Source organism: Xiphophorus couchianus, chromosome 12, assembly GCF_001444195.1.
Source record: "Xiphophorus couchianus chromosome 12, X_couchianus-1.0, whole genome shotgun sequence".
Lineage (NCBI taxonomy): Eukaryota > Metazoa > Chordata > Actinopteri > Cyprinodontiformes > Poeciliidae > Xiphophorus > Xiphophorus couchianus.
In genome coordinates, this window is record NC_040239.1 from 255,554 (window position 1) to 270,425 (window position 14,872).

Genomic DNA, 14,872 nt, shown 5'->3' on the forward strand with positions numbered 1-14,872 from the left:
AAGTAAACTGTGACTCTGACCTTGTTACTCCTGGTAAAACCAGAAACACTGCTACCAATTTAGATTTGTTTTCATTTTCTGTGTCTTCTAAGAGACAAATACAAGGTTGCCAAAAATATGAATCAATCTTAAACTAGAGATGCATCAATTCCAGTTTTCTGGTCGATTGACCAGAAATGGGGGAATATGGGGGAATTTTTCTGCCATAATTTGAGAGCACACATTTTCAGTCTGAAAGCAAGATCAAAACTTTTAATACTTTTGCTTACATTTTCATTTTGAAAGCATGACTTGATGTCTTTCTTCTCAAAACTTGTATTGCTTGTACTCAAAACTTCTGGCACTCTTGCAGAACTCTCTGCTCACTTACAAAACATCCTCTGCTTGCTTTTGGAACAAACATGCAGCGTTGCCTGGCAACCTCTCAGCCAATAAAATGAAAGTGTTGAACTGGGTGCGTTTGCTGTGTGCCTGTGTGGCTACCATCAATTGTAGCAACCTGCACCACCCACTGGATGTAGGACAAACAACGACATTAGCTTTCTGCTCCGTGTTACTCTAACCATCCACCAGCAGCGCGCTACTGATCGCTGACAGTTAACCCAATCAAACTGCAGTAACTTCTAGTCATGACATGATTCATTTGGACAATTAGCATGGAGACTGCAATGAATAGATAAAATATTATCTATTCATACAGGTTATAGGCTACCTGTATGAATAACACAGAAAGTAGAAGCACTTCACATGTGAAACAAATATTCTGATATTTTGTGTTTTAGACTGTCTATTGATCGTAGATCTACTTTGACTCAAAGTGCAGCCGTCAATAAGGCTGATTGATGGCCTTATTGCAGCCGTTCTTCCGGTACTGCGTACCGGCTCAGAATATTTACCGGAACGCAGTACTGAACCGTACCGGCTTACTTACACAGCTCGCCCGGTATGTATACACACTGCATCATGATGTAACACAGTTGATCAGAAGGCTGTTAGCGATCAGTAGCATCCTGCTGGTGGTTGTTTAGTGTAATACGGAGCAGAAAGCTGAGGTCCTTGTTTCTCCCTACATCCAGTGACAACTCAGATTAGATATACAGTATTTTGCAGCTCTTGAATATAGTTTGATCTGCATTTGGGCTGGTGAACAGTTGCTCACACTGTTTAGGCATAACATGATGACAACTGACAGAAGAAGCCTGAGCTGAGTAAGATTTTAATTTTATTATGTTTGTTTTTAATTTTGTTACTTCATTTGCTATGTCTTTTAGCTATTGTAGTCTAAACTGCTACAAAGGAGATCCTGGTTCTGAGAGAAAAGTGGTAGAATACAAACTTCTTAGCGTACTGTAGCATATGGTCAGTCAGGGAGCCCATGGTGGTCATAAAGTTATGCCCAAGTGCAGCAGCTCAGTGTTAAACTCAGCTGGTTGTGTGTAACTATCAAATTATGGGCAAGAACATTTAAAAAAAAAAACATAGACTTGCTTGTGAATAAAACCGTAGGTCTGGTGTGGAAGTTAGAAAAACTGTTTCTGTTTATTTTTGTAATTGTCCTTGTAATAGCTGGAAAGCCCCCTCCAATCCCCCCAACACAGATGATTTGGCTGCAAAGAAAACTTCTGACTTTAATTTTATCAGGCTGCCCCAGTGCTGGACTAAATGCCCAGTTCGCTGCAGGCAGCCTGAGTCGGTCCCATCGCTGTGGGTCAGAATCAGATATCCTGATATAGAGAAACGGTACTGTGTCTGTCACAACAACGCACTTCAAAGCCCCGGTACCGCCTGGTACCGCCAGCTCACTGTTCGCTCTCTGCTTCACCTTAACATTACTACCAGGCGGTTCACACCCCTGCTGATAGATCGGGAAAAACCCACCACATAAAGCCTGAACAAACAAAACAGATTCTGTTCTACCTACTAAGAATATCAGCATCACTAACAGTGTTTAAATATAGATTTAGTGACATCTGTGGGAGGGGGCACAGGTTAATTGGCAATTAATCACTGATTAGTGGTTATTGTTTGCTGTGATGTATTTGTGCAGCTCAAACACAAAGATTACACCATATTGTAGCCAAAGCAACACAAAAATCAAACTATCAAGATGATTCTTTAAACTTTTACAAAGTAAATTTCCTAACCAAGTCCCAAATGTACAATTTATTTTTTTTTGATTATTTTATCTTTCCTGAATGCATTAAATAAAACTTAATCAAATTGTCTTTGTTAATAAATGTTTGCTACAGATTTAGATCTATGGTCTGTGTTGCAACTCAACCATTAATAGGGCCCTAGACTTTCAGAAGACCTCTGATAGATTTTTCTAGGCAGATCTATGAAGACACTGTCACAGTAATCAACTGAGCTTAAATGCATGGATGTTTCTCAAGATCTTCTAGAATGACAAAATCTAATGAAAATAATTTAGCTCTCAACCTTACAATTCTAGATCTATCTGAGGTGCTAACATTGAAAAATTATATGTAGTTAACCCCTCTGAGCTTTTCAATCTTTAGAGCAATCTGCAGCCAAGTTTCTATAGAGGCTATACAGTCAGATATTATTAGGGTTTATTTAGTAAAATAGCAGCAAATTTGCTTATTTCATAACTTCATAACCAGCAACCTTCTCTCCTATGGTCTGTTTAAAAACTACAGTCTCAGATCAATATGATATAGTATGATCTCATTAAATGTTAGATTCTTGATTAGCATAGGTTGTTGCATGTTGTACAATGTTTGAAGATCTTGCTCAATGTGCCCCTTTTTTAACTTTGAGCCCCTGCCCCTCCAAAGGTCTCTGCACGGCCCTGCCATCTAGCTTATCATACATCATTTTATCCCTATAGTAATCAATAGGATAGAGAGCATTGAGTAATTCTTTTATTTGACAGTTGTTTTTTAGACGGAATAAACCAGATTCACATCACATTCACAAATCTGTGTCTGATTCCATTTTCATCTTTAACTAAAGTGTTGAAGTTTTTCACAGTAATAGAGGCCTTGTGTAATTAATGGCACAATGTGTCAGAGAGGCCTTGTGTTATTAATTAGTCTTTGGTCTTTTTTAACCTGTAGAACATGAAAACCCTCATCGAAAGTTCATAATAAAGTTGAGTTCTCCGTACCGGACCGGCGCTGATCCATGGCACATGCCTGGTCCTCCTCCATCACACTGAGCCTGGCAGCTCCTCCTCTACACCAGGGCCAATCCCAGGTCTCAACACGCCCACTGCCTGACCAATAGGACCTCTGCAGAGGGAAGTACCATGGGCGTGGCAGCCCATACATCCCTACAGGTAAAGGAAGAGGGAAAGTTGTGTTATAATGAGATAATAATGGTCCAGGATTGAGGAAGCAGTCTTTTCCCACCTGGATGAACAGCTTCTATGTACCAGGTTAGCACACCGTACACCCCAGCATCTATAATGAGCATCATCATGGAAAGGCTCAGATTAAAGTCATCGCCCTCTACAGGTGACTGACTGATGGTGCGCCACTGGATGCCAACACCTGCCACCTCATACAGGGCAAAATACTTGGAGCCAAGACCGAAGGCTGTGGTGGACATGAGAGACTGGAACCAACAGAGAACACATGCACTAAGGGTCAGCAGCACGAGTACAACAGCAACACATGAAGAACAATCAAGTGACCTTACAGCAATGCATTTCTCAAAAGCAGTGATCTTGTCATGGGCCACCTCTTCCCTTATGGCTACATACATGTAGGGCACATAGCTGAGGAAGTAGATGATTCCTCCACAGGCTGAAGCTAGCTTAGCTTTGGAGTAGATTACTGACACCAAGAAACTGAGAAAAAAAAGAAAACATTACAGAACTAGTTACCAATCACAATCTGAACCAATCCATAGTTTCTTCTCAGTAAAGTCAGACTTCTTTTAAAACAAACAAACTTTGAAATTCAACACATTAGCACTTTTATGTAAAACCTTAAATGTTTGTTTGCTATTATGGTGCAAAATGAAATTTCAAATAAAGCTGGGTTTATACTGCAGCAAAAACACAAAACTGTTGTTATTAAGCCAATGTATAAAAAGACAGGAAGGCAATTTCACTGAAGTCAAATAGTAATTTTGGATCAGTACATTAGTAGAATCTTTGCAAATATGTGAGTCGAATATGAATACAAGTCTTTGCTGATGCTGCCTTACAACATTTCAATAGGAAAGGGCATCTTAGAATAATATAGAATAACTATTTTCTACTTTAGTTCAACGCTGCAAACACATTATGGATTTCTAAAATTATTAATTTTACTGTATGTAGCCAAGGAAACCAAAGGGATGAATGAAATCTTCATTTCATGTGAGCAGGAGAAATATTAACATTTCAGACTTGGAAGATGAGGAAGCAGTTAGCAGCCGTATCCTAACCGTTCACACACCATCCGCCTCAAGCTGATGAACCAGAGTCAAACACAGATACACTATGAAACATTTCATTATGAAATGTAGCTGTTAACAGATCTCACTTCTCACAATCTGAATAAAGAAACTTATTTTATGAAATAACTTGGCACATGTATTAATCCTTTATTTGGACTGGCTGAAGTTTAATCCCAATCAGTGTGTGATAACACTTGATTCAGGTAGACGGGTTCAAGTACTGACTTAAAAGGTAAACTGGGAAAGACTCTCACTGACTGCTTGGTGACTTAACCTGCTGTGTCTGATGCAAACAGTTATCCTGCAGCACACATCAGCATTCACTGCTTTTCATGACCATCAGGAAGGAACAAAATTACAATACCAAATGCAAATGTATTAAACCTGACACTAGGTCTGTGATTTTGCTCTTGTAGACAAATATTTTAATGCGAAATGATATTATATTTTTTATTAGGACTGCAACTGACAATTTAAGTTATCAATTAATCTATTGATTATTCTGAAAATCAGATTAATAGTTTCAGCACAAAACGGCTGAAACTATTAATCTGACAGCTTCAGATTAAACTGAAATCAGGTAGTTTTCAGATTTCAGCTGCATTTTGTACCTACAGGTTGACAGTTTGTTTTTCCTACATAAATTTTGTGCATTTACATAAATGACTTCATACCTAAGTACTTAAACTTTTACATTAAAAATGCAGATAGATATCAGGGCTCCCCCCAGAAAATTTGCTAAGGGTCCAGTATATCTCTGCACTTGGCTGCATTCATTTTTCCTTCAATTGCAACCAGTCGTCCTGTCCCTGCAGCTGAAAAACACCCCATAGGATAAAGCTGCCACCACCATGTTTCATGTTGGGATTGTATTGGGCAGGTGATGAGCAGTGCCTGGTTCTCTCCACACATACCGCTTAGAATTAACACCAAAAAGTTAAATCTTCATCTCATCAGACCAGAGAATCTTATTTCTCAGTCTGTGAGTCTTTCGTGTGTTTTTTGGCAAACTCTATGCAGGCTTTCAAATGTCTTGCACTGAGGAGAGCCTTCAGTCGGGCCACTCTGCCAAAGAACCCCAACTGGTGAAGGGCTGCTGTGATTGTTGACTTTGTGGAATTTTCTTCCATTTCTGTACTGCACCTTCTGAGGTCGACTCTCAGAAGGTGCAACCTGCAGTCAGACGCCAGTGTTTTAAGTGAAACAATGATTAATTCTAACAGTGTTGAGTGAAAATCTGAAGCACTCACCAGAACATGATGGTGGCCACCGCATAAATAGTTAAGAAGAGCCAGATGATCAGTGGGTCACTATGGAGTAACACTCTACCGTACTTCAGGATGGCTGTGAGAGCAGTGACGGAGATGGAGAGCTGGACAAAGCCAGTGATGAACCAGGCCACCCAGTGAACGGCATTGTTCAGGCCCATCATCTTCATCACCTGACAAAGGAGCCCACTGGTTACACTCGTCGCCTTAATTAACAATTACATAAAAACATGTGCAACTCTGACTGACATTGGTCAAGATCCAAAAACACCAAACTTCCAACTACTGAACATAACAGTGATGGTGCAAAGTTCACAGGCGTAATGTTAAACGTACTTTAATTGATTTTGAATAGTATAATCTGGTGGTCTGAATCTACTAATAATGGGTTTAAATATCAACATTAACAGAATGAGATCAGTATCGATTACAGTGTATCACTAAAGTGAGTACACCGCTCACATTTCTGCAGATATTTAAGTATTTTTTCAAGGGACATCACTGACAAAATGACACTTTGACACAATGAAAAATAATCTCTGCGACAGACTGGCGACCTGTCCAGGGTGAACCCGCCTCTCGCACGGAACGTAGCTGGAGATAGACACCAGTAGGGACAAGGGTGTTAGAAAATGGATGGAAAAGCAGTCTGTGTGCAGCTTATATAAGAGTGTAAATTTATTCTTCCCTCAAAATAAATCTATATACTCTAAAGTAGCATAGCTCACATAAACATTAGCTCCCGCTAACAGAAACATATGAGGAGGGCAGAGTATCAAAATACCAGCCATATAAAACGTAATCTGAAATTATTTATAATTACTCCAAGTCTCATTATAATTGGAGAGCAAAGCCTGCATTAGCTTCTACTTACTTCTGAGGGCAGACCATCAAGAAGTTTTGTTTCTTGATGTGCCTGCCTATTTTTCCGGCCAGCGAACCATTTCGCCATCCAGTGGTCGTTTATCAGACCACTTAGTCTCCTGTACCGCTCAAAAATGCACAATATGTGAATAAATAATTTTGAGATATTATAAGGAAGTGCTGAGATATACCGTTTTCCCACCGAACTAACGTATTTACCACTTCGGTACAAGCACAGGGAGAAACGTTTAGGATAAAAACACTAGACTCAGAGTAAAACTCAGATGACCCAGCTTTCTACTAGCATGTAAACGCACCATCTACACACAAATCTGGGAGCTCCCAAAGCGTGAAATGAGTCTCAAAAATACTCGTGCACTCGTAACCGGATCTGTGTGTAAATGCAGTTTTGTGTGTGTACCAGGTGACCTGTGCGTACTTTTTCAACATTTCTAGGTGTAGGAGAAGGTTTATTTTCTTTTTAAGGTTTACAAATCCGGTGTTACACACTCACAGATAGTTTTACACACGCACAAATACTTTCACACACGCTCACAGATATTTTGAGACTATTTTCACTCCATAGATTTCGACCTGCATTTAAACGCACCAGATACGCACAAATCTCAGGCTGTCCGGAAAAGTGTGAAATGAGTCTCAAAAATACTCATGCATTCGTAACCGGATCTGTACGTAACTGCAGTTTTGTGTGTGTGTGTGTGTGTGTATCTGGCGACTGGTGTGTACTTATTTAACATTTGTAGGCGTAGGAAAAGGTTTGAATTTGTAATTATCAAAGTTGTGAGGCTGTAATTAAAACATTTGTGTGTAAAAATTTGACTTTTGTAGAAATTGTAATTGTGTGTGTGTACTTTTATTTTGCATTCGTAATTTCGTCATATTTGTGTATGCATTTGACCACATATTAACAAGTACCCGGAGTTAATCACAAATTTTCTTTTTAAGGTTTACAAATCATGTTTCACACATACACCTATCCGAAGTTACACACAAAGATGCTTACACAAGTTACAAATCCAGTATTACACACACATAGGTATTTTGAGACTATTTTCACTCCATATCCGTCAGCTTATCATCCCTGGTCCAGACTGGATCCTCATTGATTGAAAGATAAACAAAACCCTGCTAACCCAGCGGTATGACAACGAGCCTCAGAGGCAACGTTTCCAGGACTATGCTTTGCATGAACATATGGTACACATATTACCAGTTTGTGGACCACACCTCAGGCACGTGCAGAGGGGGCTTGAGCCCCTGCCACTTTTATTCTTGATGCCCCTAGTGCCCTTTTTGACTTTTATTTTTCAATTTTTTATTTTTATCTGTATGTCAGAAGGCCTGTTTGTGCCCCTCAGCAATAATATTTAGCTATATATAATAATTTAGTAAAAATAAACTAGTCTGGCTGCCCTCAGTCTAATAATGACTCTCAGAGCCTCCATGTTGTTCAGACTCCGGGTCCATGGTGAGGAGGAGGCGGATCTGTACCTCTAACTATCAAATTATGGGCAAGAATATTTTTTCATACACTGGTTTGTGAATAAAAACAGGTCTGATATTGACGTTAGAAAAACTGTTTCTATTTATATTTTGTCCTTGCAGTAGCAGGAAAAAACCCGCCTCTCCCCTAAACACAGAAATGCTTCGACTGCAGAAAAAACCTCTGACTTTAACTTCATCATTCTGCTAAATGCCCGGTTCACTACAGGCAGTCTGAGTCGGTCCACCGACAGGTAGAAAGAATGTCTGTCTTTATATCAAGACATCCTGATATAAGACACGGTACCGACTGTCACCGCGAGTCGTGACACAGATCAAAGCCCAGTACCACCTGGTACCACCTGCTGACTGTTCGCTCTGCTTCTCCTTAACGTTTCTACCAGGCGGTTTAAAGCCGCTGCTGATGGGATCTGGGCTGGAGGTTCGCAGCTGTAAATAGAAGTTATTGCAGAACCTCAAGTGTTAAAGGAAGATTCAGCCCAGAGCATTTAGTGTTCACAAAATAAACATCAGAGAAAATATTGTAGCAATAATTAGAACCACAGCATAAAGCCAAACATGCCACAATGAAATGAATCAAAATGACCCTAAAGCATCGGGGGACTGACAGGGGCCACCGGGGGATTAAAGGTAGATTCCAGAGATGTGCATTGCAGCAGCTGTTCCTCCAGGGCCGGATCAAGGTAATATGGGGCCTTAGACAGAACCGCCCTCCCCCCGGAACCCGTCCTACTAAGAACCTCAGCATCACTAACATGTTTAAATATAGATAAGGTGAATCTGTGAGAGGGAGACCAGGTTTATTGGCCGAGTTTAAAATCAATCACTGATTATTGGTTATGTGCTGTGATGTATTTGTGAACAAACCCAATTCAAACACAACGATTAGATTACCATGGCTACACCATATTGTGGCCATGGTAACACAACAATCAAACTATCAAGATGATTCTTTAAACTTTTACAAAGTAAACTTCTTAATTAAATCCTAAATGTCATTTTTTCTCAGCCAAATGCATTAAATAAAATGAATGGCCCCTGAATATCTGGAGGCCCCTACCAGCAGCTACTGAGTTTTCTTTGCCTTTTATCCCAGTCTTACAATTCTACTTCTCAGAGGTGCTAACATCAAAAAATTATATAGCGTTAACCCCTTTGAGCTATTTTGATCTATAAATCAGTCTGCAGCCAAGTTGTTGTAGAGGTTAAACAGATATTATTAGGGTTTAATTAGTAAAATGGCAGTAAATTTACTTATTTAATAACTTCATAACCAGTAACCTTCTCTCCTCTGGTCTGTTTAACAGCTACAGTCTCAGATCAACTCAGGCCTCCAGGACTGTCAGCAGCAGAAACAGAAACTTTATACCTTTATTAAATACGATTAAGACATTTCTCACTTTTTCTTTTCAATTTTCTAGGGCTAGCAGAGAAGGCCATGCTCGCCCTGACAGCCCACCACTGGTGTTTAGTGAGACCTCAGTGACCTCTGAACTCTGATCCTCACTGAGGAGAAGAGGAAGAAGCAGTGCCTGCTTTCATCCTCTCATGTCTCAGGATGACCTGCTCCACTGAGGACTGGCTTTGTTCTAGAAGCTTCTTGAAGAACCGAACTCAAATACTGGGTTTATTTCAAAATACTAAAGCTACAGAAACACTATGATGCTATTTTTATGAAACACGATTTTACTTTTATGCCAGATGTAATGGGAAACACATAAACAGTTCAAATTTTGTCTTGTCAGACTGGAGAGAGCAGGCAATCACTTTTTCACACAGTGCCAAGGAGGGAAGCTTTGGATTTTTTATCCCTTAATAATAAACACCTTAATTCAAAAACTATTTTCTGTATTAACTTGTGCTGTCCTTGACTAATATCTAAATATGTTTTGAAACACTGAAGTGTCACAAACATACAAAAAAGGAAATCAGGAGGGCGGCAAACACTTTTAACATCACTATAGATATTATTGTATTTTGATTTAAAAACAAAATCCTCATCATTGAAGGTAGAGAAACCAAAGTTATTCTGTGACAAAATCATTCTGTCCTGCAGGGGGCAGTATGCAGGACCTGAAGGAGCAACGCTGTCACATTATGGAGGCCCCTCTATGTTACATGTGATGCAATCCAAATCAAATGGGTCTGAGCTGACAGTAGCCTATATAAAAACTCAAAATAATAAAATACAAGCAGAGATCAGTGAGAATAAATCACAACTAGCCTGACATGAAACCATGGCGACAACAGTCAACAGTCTGACCTCTTTGAGCCGATGTTCTTTCTCTGCTACTATGTGCTGAATCATCATAGCTACAGAATATACCCAGGATATCACCATGCAGAGGGGCATCATGTGCTCAATCACAAACAGGAAACTAAAGGGAACAGAAAGAACACAATCATTAGACCACACTTCATCGCAAAAGCAGAGCTTTAATTTCATATGAGCAAAACTAAAAGGTTTCAAACACTGTGGAGGAATTTTACTGCCATAAGTCGAGAGAGAGCAGACATTTTCAGTCTGGAAGCAGGACGTCATGGCTTTCTTCTCAAAACTTGAATTTGCTTGTACTGAAAACTTCTGTTCTCTTTCAAATATTCACTGTGCTTTCTCAAACCTTCATCACACGCAAAACTTGTCTCTGCTCGGTTCAACTCAATCAAACCTCTCTGCTCACTTGCAAATTCTTTTCTGCTCTCTCCAAGCAAAAAGTACTGTTGCCAGGTGACCTCTCAGCCAATAGAATGAAAGCACGTCCACCTCGCTGCAGCAAACAGAAAGGGCCAGGAACGGACCACAGTCAGTCTCATACCTTATTTGGAAATGGGACCATTGCTCTCTGGAACTGAAGGGGGCGCTATTTCCTATATTAGACACGGTCTCCCATTTTTATTTTCTTTTGAAATCTGTAATATATCTTCATCTTTAGGAAGGAGTTTCACTCTCAGCATGTATTTAAACTCATCCCTTATTTACTTCAGCACAGCTGACAGTTCTTAGTTAATTCTGTAGCTTTCTGTGTACTTCTAAATCTGCTCCTTAGTTGCAGCTTTAGGGTCTACTACTGCCTCTATTGGTGTGGGAGTGGTAACACAACTAACATAACTACATCACTAAATGAGAATAGCACAGTCTTCATCATTTACTATTAATTCCAGCATTACTGGCACCGTAAAAAATAAATTATCTACTAAAAGACCATATTTTATTATTTTCTTGATGATGTAGAGCTAATTAAATGACATAAACAACGCCTTTGTAAATTATAAATATCTATATACACTGCCTGGCCAAAAAAAAGTCGCCACCAAAAAATGGTCCCACTCTCTAATATTTTGTTGGCCCGCCTTTAGCTTTGATTACAGCCCACATTCGCTGTGGCATTGTTTCAATAAGCTTATGCAGTGTCACAAGATTTATTTCCATCCAGTGTTGCATTAATCTTTCACCAAGATCTTGTATTAATGATGGGAGAGTCTGACCACTGCGCAAAGCCTTCTCCAGCACATCCCAAAGATTCTCAATGGGGTTAAGGTCTGGACTCTGTGGTGGCCAATCCATGTGTGAAAAAGATGTCTCATGCTCCCTGAACCACTCTTTCACAATGTGAGCCCGATGAATCCTGGCATTGTCATCTTGGAATATGCCCGTTCCATTTGGGAAGGCAAAATCCATTGATGGAATAACCTGGTCATTCAGTATATTCAGGTAATCAGCTGACCTCATTCTTTGGGCACACAATGTTGCTGAACCTAGACCTGGCCAACTGCAGCAACCCCAGATCATAGCACTGCCCCCACAGGCTTGTACAGTAGGCACTAGGCATGATGGGTGCATCACTTCACCTGCCTCTCTTCTTACCCTGATGCGCCCATCACTCTGGAACAGGGTCAATCTGGACTCATCAGACCACATGACCCTCTTCCATTCCTCCAGAGTCCAATCTTTATGCTCCCTAGCAAACTGAAGCCTCTTTTTCTGGTTAGCCTTACTGATTAGAGGTTTTCTTACGGCTACACAGCTGTTCAATCCCAACGCCTTGAGTTCCCTTCGCACTGTGCGTGTGGAAATGCTTTTGCGTTCACAATTAAACATACTCCTGAGTTCTGCTGTTGTTTTTCTTTGATTTGATTTCACCAAACGTTTAAGTAATCACCGATCACGATCATTCAGGATTTCTTTCCGACCACATTTCTTCCTGGAAGACGATGGTTCCCCACCATCCTTCCAGTTTTTAATGATGCGTTGGACAGTTCTTAACCCAATTCTACTAGTTTCTGCAATCTCCTTAGATGTTTTCTCTGCTTGATGCATGCCAATGATTTGACCCTTCTTAAACAGACTAACGTCTTTTCCACGACCACAGGAAGTGTCTTTTGCCATGGTTGTTTAAGAAATGAGGAGTTACTCATTGCATCAGCTGGGGTTAAATAACTTGTTGCCAGCTGAAAGATAATCGCCTATGCAGTACTTATCCAATAGGAGGCTTGTACCTATTTGCTTAGTTAAATCCAGGTGGCGACTTTTTTTTGGCCAGGCAGTGTATCTCCATCAATTATAAGAGGAATAACAGAAAAAAAGAGACATGAAAAGCAACATGATCAACTATAATAAAATACCATTTACAATGTACATATAAGAAACTTAATTGAGCAAAAGTCAATAACGAACAAATGAATTAGATTCACAGAAGAATAACACATCTGGTTGTTATAACCAGGGTTGTTAAACAGATATAAGTAAAAATTCACATGTTTGCTTTTACGGTGCCATATATATTATTCTGAGAGATTTTTTTGTTGGAACAGTCTTAGACATAGGAAAAAGTCATATTAAACAATATTTAATCTATCATGGTGGAAATTTTCCTTCGACTCTAAAGTGATCAAATAAAACACATTCATAGCATCACAATATCAACTATTTATTCATAGAGTAAAACACTTAGCATGCTATAGGTAAATGTTATTAAGTTAGTTAAAGAATAATTATTTCACCATCAATTAATGACTTCTAATAGATGTTCTTAGTTGTGAGAGGAACAAAATAACACCTTCATGAGCTTAGAGGTTCAAAGTGATGAAAAACAAGGATGGATGCTCTCTGCTAAAATATTTCTTGATGTTTTCCATGTTCTTTCAAACAATTGAGTTGTGTTTTGTTTCTCCACTATTTACCTGCTATCTTATCTGCCATTAAAAGTTTTCTTAAAAGTTTGTCTTTTGTTCTGCAGCTCACGTGACCAAACCAGCCTAAGAGATGAATAATGAAAACACTCAACATTGTCTTGTACACAACCTCTGGTTGAGTAACTCCAACATCACTAGGTCTTCTTAAGAGATAGAGTCTCTGAGAACAGTTCTTAAAAATATAGTCAGTGTTTTCAGCAAAGATGAGCTGACTATCCAGGAATGACCCAAGGCATTTAAAATTGACCAGAATTTCAACAGGTTGGCCATCGGGAGAAATTGGAACCACTCTGAGGTCTTCTTTAGCTCATTTAATTAGCTCTACATCTTTAAGAAAATGACAGATTAATAATAAATAATGAAGACTTTGTGCTATTCTCATTTAGTGATGTAGTTATGTTAGTTGTGTTACCACCCCACGCCACTAGAGGCAGCAAGGCATGGACTACCTCCCATAGCCACAGACCAACTGACCGACAAGGATATTCTGGCCTTTAACGTGGCCGAATCCAGTTTGCATTTAGAGGAGCTCTCCTTTCATGAGTGTGGCAAAACCTTTGCCATGTCTCGACTGGCAAACCTCGACCTTCGGTCCCTACTAGTTGGCGTCGGTGGGTTTTTGATGCAGTTCATTCTCTTTCACACCCGGGCGTTAAAGCTTCTCCTAAACTGCTAGGGGCAAAGTTTGTGTGGCCGGGACTCCGTAAAGATGTACGGACATGGGTGGCTTCCTGTTTGGCTTGCCAGCGTACCAAGGCGCAACAGCACACTAAGGCCATTGCACCGTGGTATTGTGGTATTTATGCGCCATGACTCACACCACTCACCACTTCAGCCTCCTTACGATGGTCCATTCCGTGTTTTGGAGAGGGGACCTAAGTATTTTTTGGTGGAGTTGGGTAGTAATCAGGAGAGTATTTTGGTGGATCGTATGAAGCCAGCTCATGTGTTACCAGGGGACCCAGTTAAGTTGGCTCAGCGACCTCGCCGTGGTCGTCTCCCGGTTTCTTTACCCACTCTTCTGGGTTGTCCCCTTACAGCTGGTTTGTCCCCCTCAGGTGGACAGTTTGGTAGCAGTCAATCTGGAGAGTCTCTTTCAATTTCAACCTCTGTTCCTGTGAAAAGAAGCCGTGGTGGCCGAATTGTTAAACTCCCTAGTTGTTACTAGGGTTAGGGTAACAACCAATTTCAATTGGTTTGTTTGTCGCTGCTGTTTAGTTTTTCCTATGTGTGTGTTTTTTATACTTGTGACGGTGTTTCACATGTTATGTGTTTGTGACATTCTGTGTGTTCAGGGGGGGCCTGTGTGGCGGATACAATGTATATATTTCACACCCGAATGTATACTCTTATTGTGAAGGGGAGAGGGCAAAGTGAAGAAGACATCAACGGTTGTCCTACATTCTATTTTCTTTTGGTTGGAAGACATTGAGAATAAAGCAAGACATAAATTACTTTTTTGTCTTTTTCTGCTGACTTCCACACTGGAGGTGTTAACTACTGTGTTAACCACACGGACAAACTTAGTTCTGTCGGTGAAGAAATCAAGCAGCCAGTTGCACAGTGGAGTATTGAGGTCCAAAAGAACCAGTTTGCATACCAGATCCTGGGGG

General features: G+C 40.1%; 1 protein-coding gene across 7 annotated transcripts in view; it reads right to left on the reverse strand.

The window, feature by feature from the left end:
* abca2 (ATP-binding cassette, sub-family A (ABC1), member 2) overlaps positions 1-14,872 on the reverse strand; it is a 147,644-nt gene that overhangs the window by 55,408 nt on the left and 77,364 nt on the right. For all 7 annotated transcript variants that reach the window (XM_028034937.1, XM_028034938.1, XM_028034936.1 and 4 more), the window contains 5 exons: positions 10,330-10,444; positions 5,661-5,851; positions 3,664-3,814; positions 3,375-3,579; positions 3,131-3,295 (listed from right to left, as the gene is read on the reverse strand). In XM_028034937.1, coding sequence (XP_027890738.1) covers positions 3,131-3,295; positions 3,375-3,579; positions 3,664-3,814; positions 5,661-5,851; positions 10,330-10,444 — 827 coding nt within the window. The remainder of the gene's footprint in view (positions 1-3,130; positions 3,296-3,374; positions 3,580-3,663; positions 3,815-5,660; positions 5,852-10,329; positions 10,445-14,872) is intronic.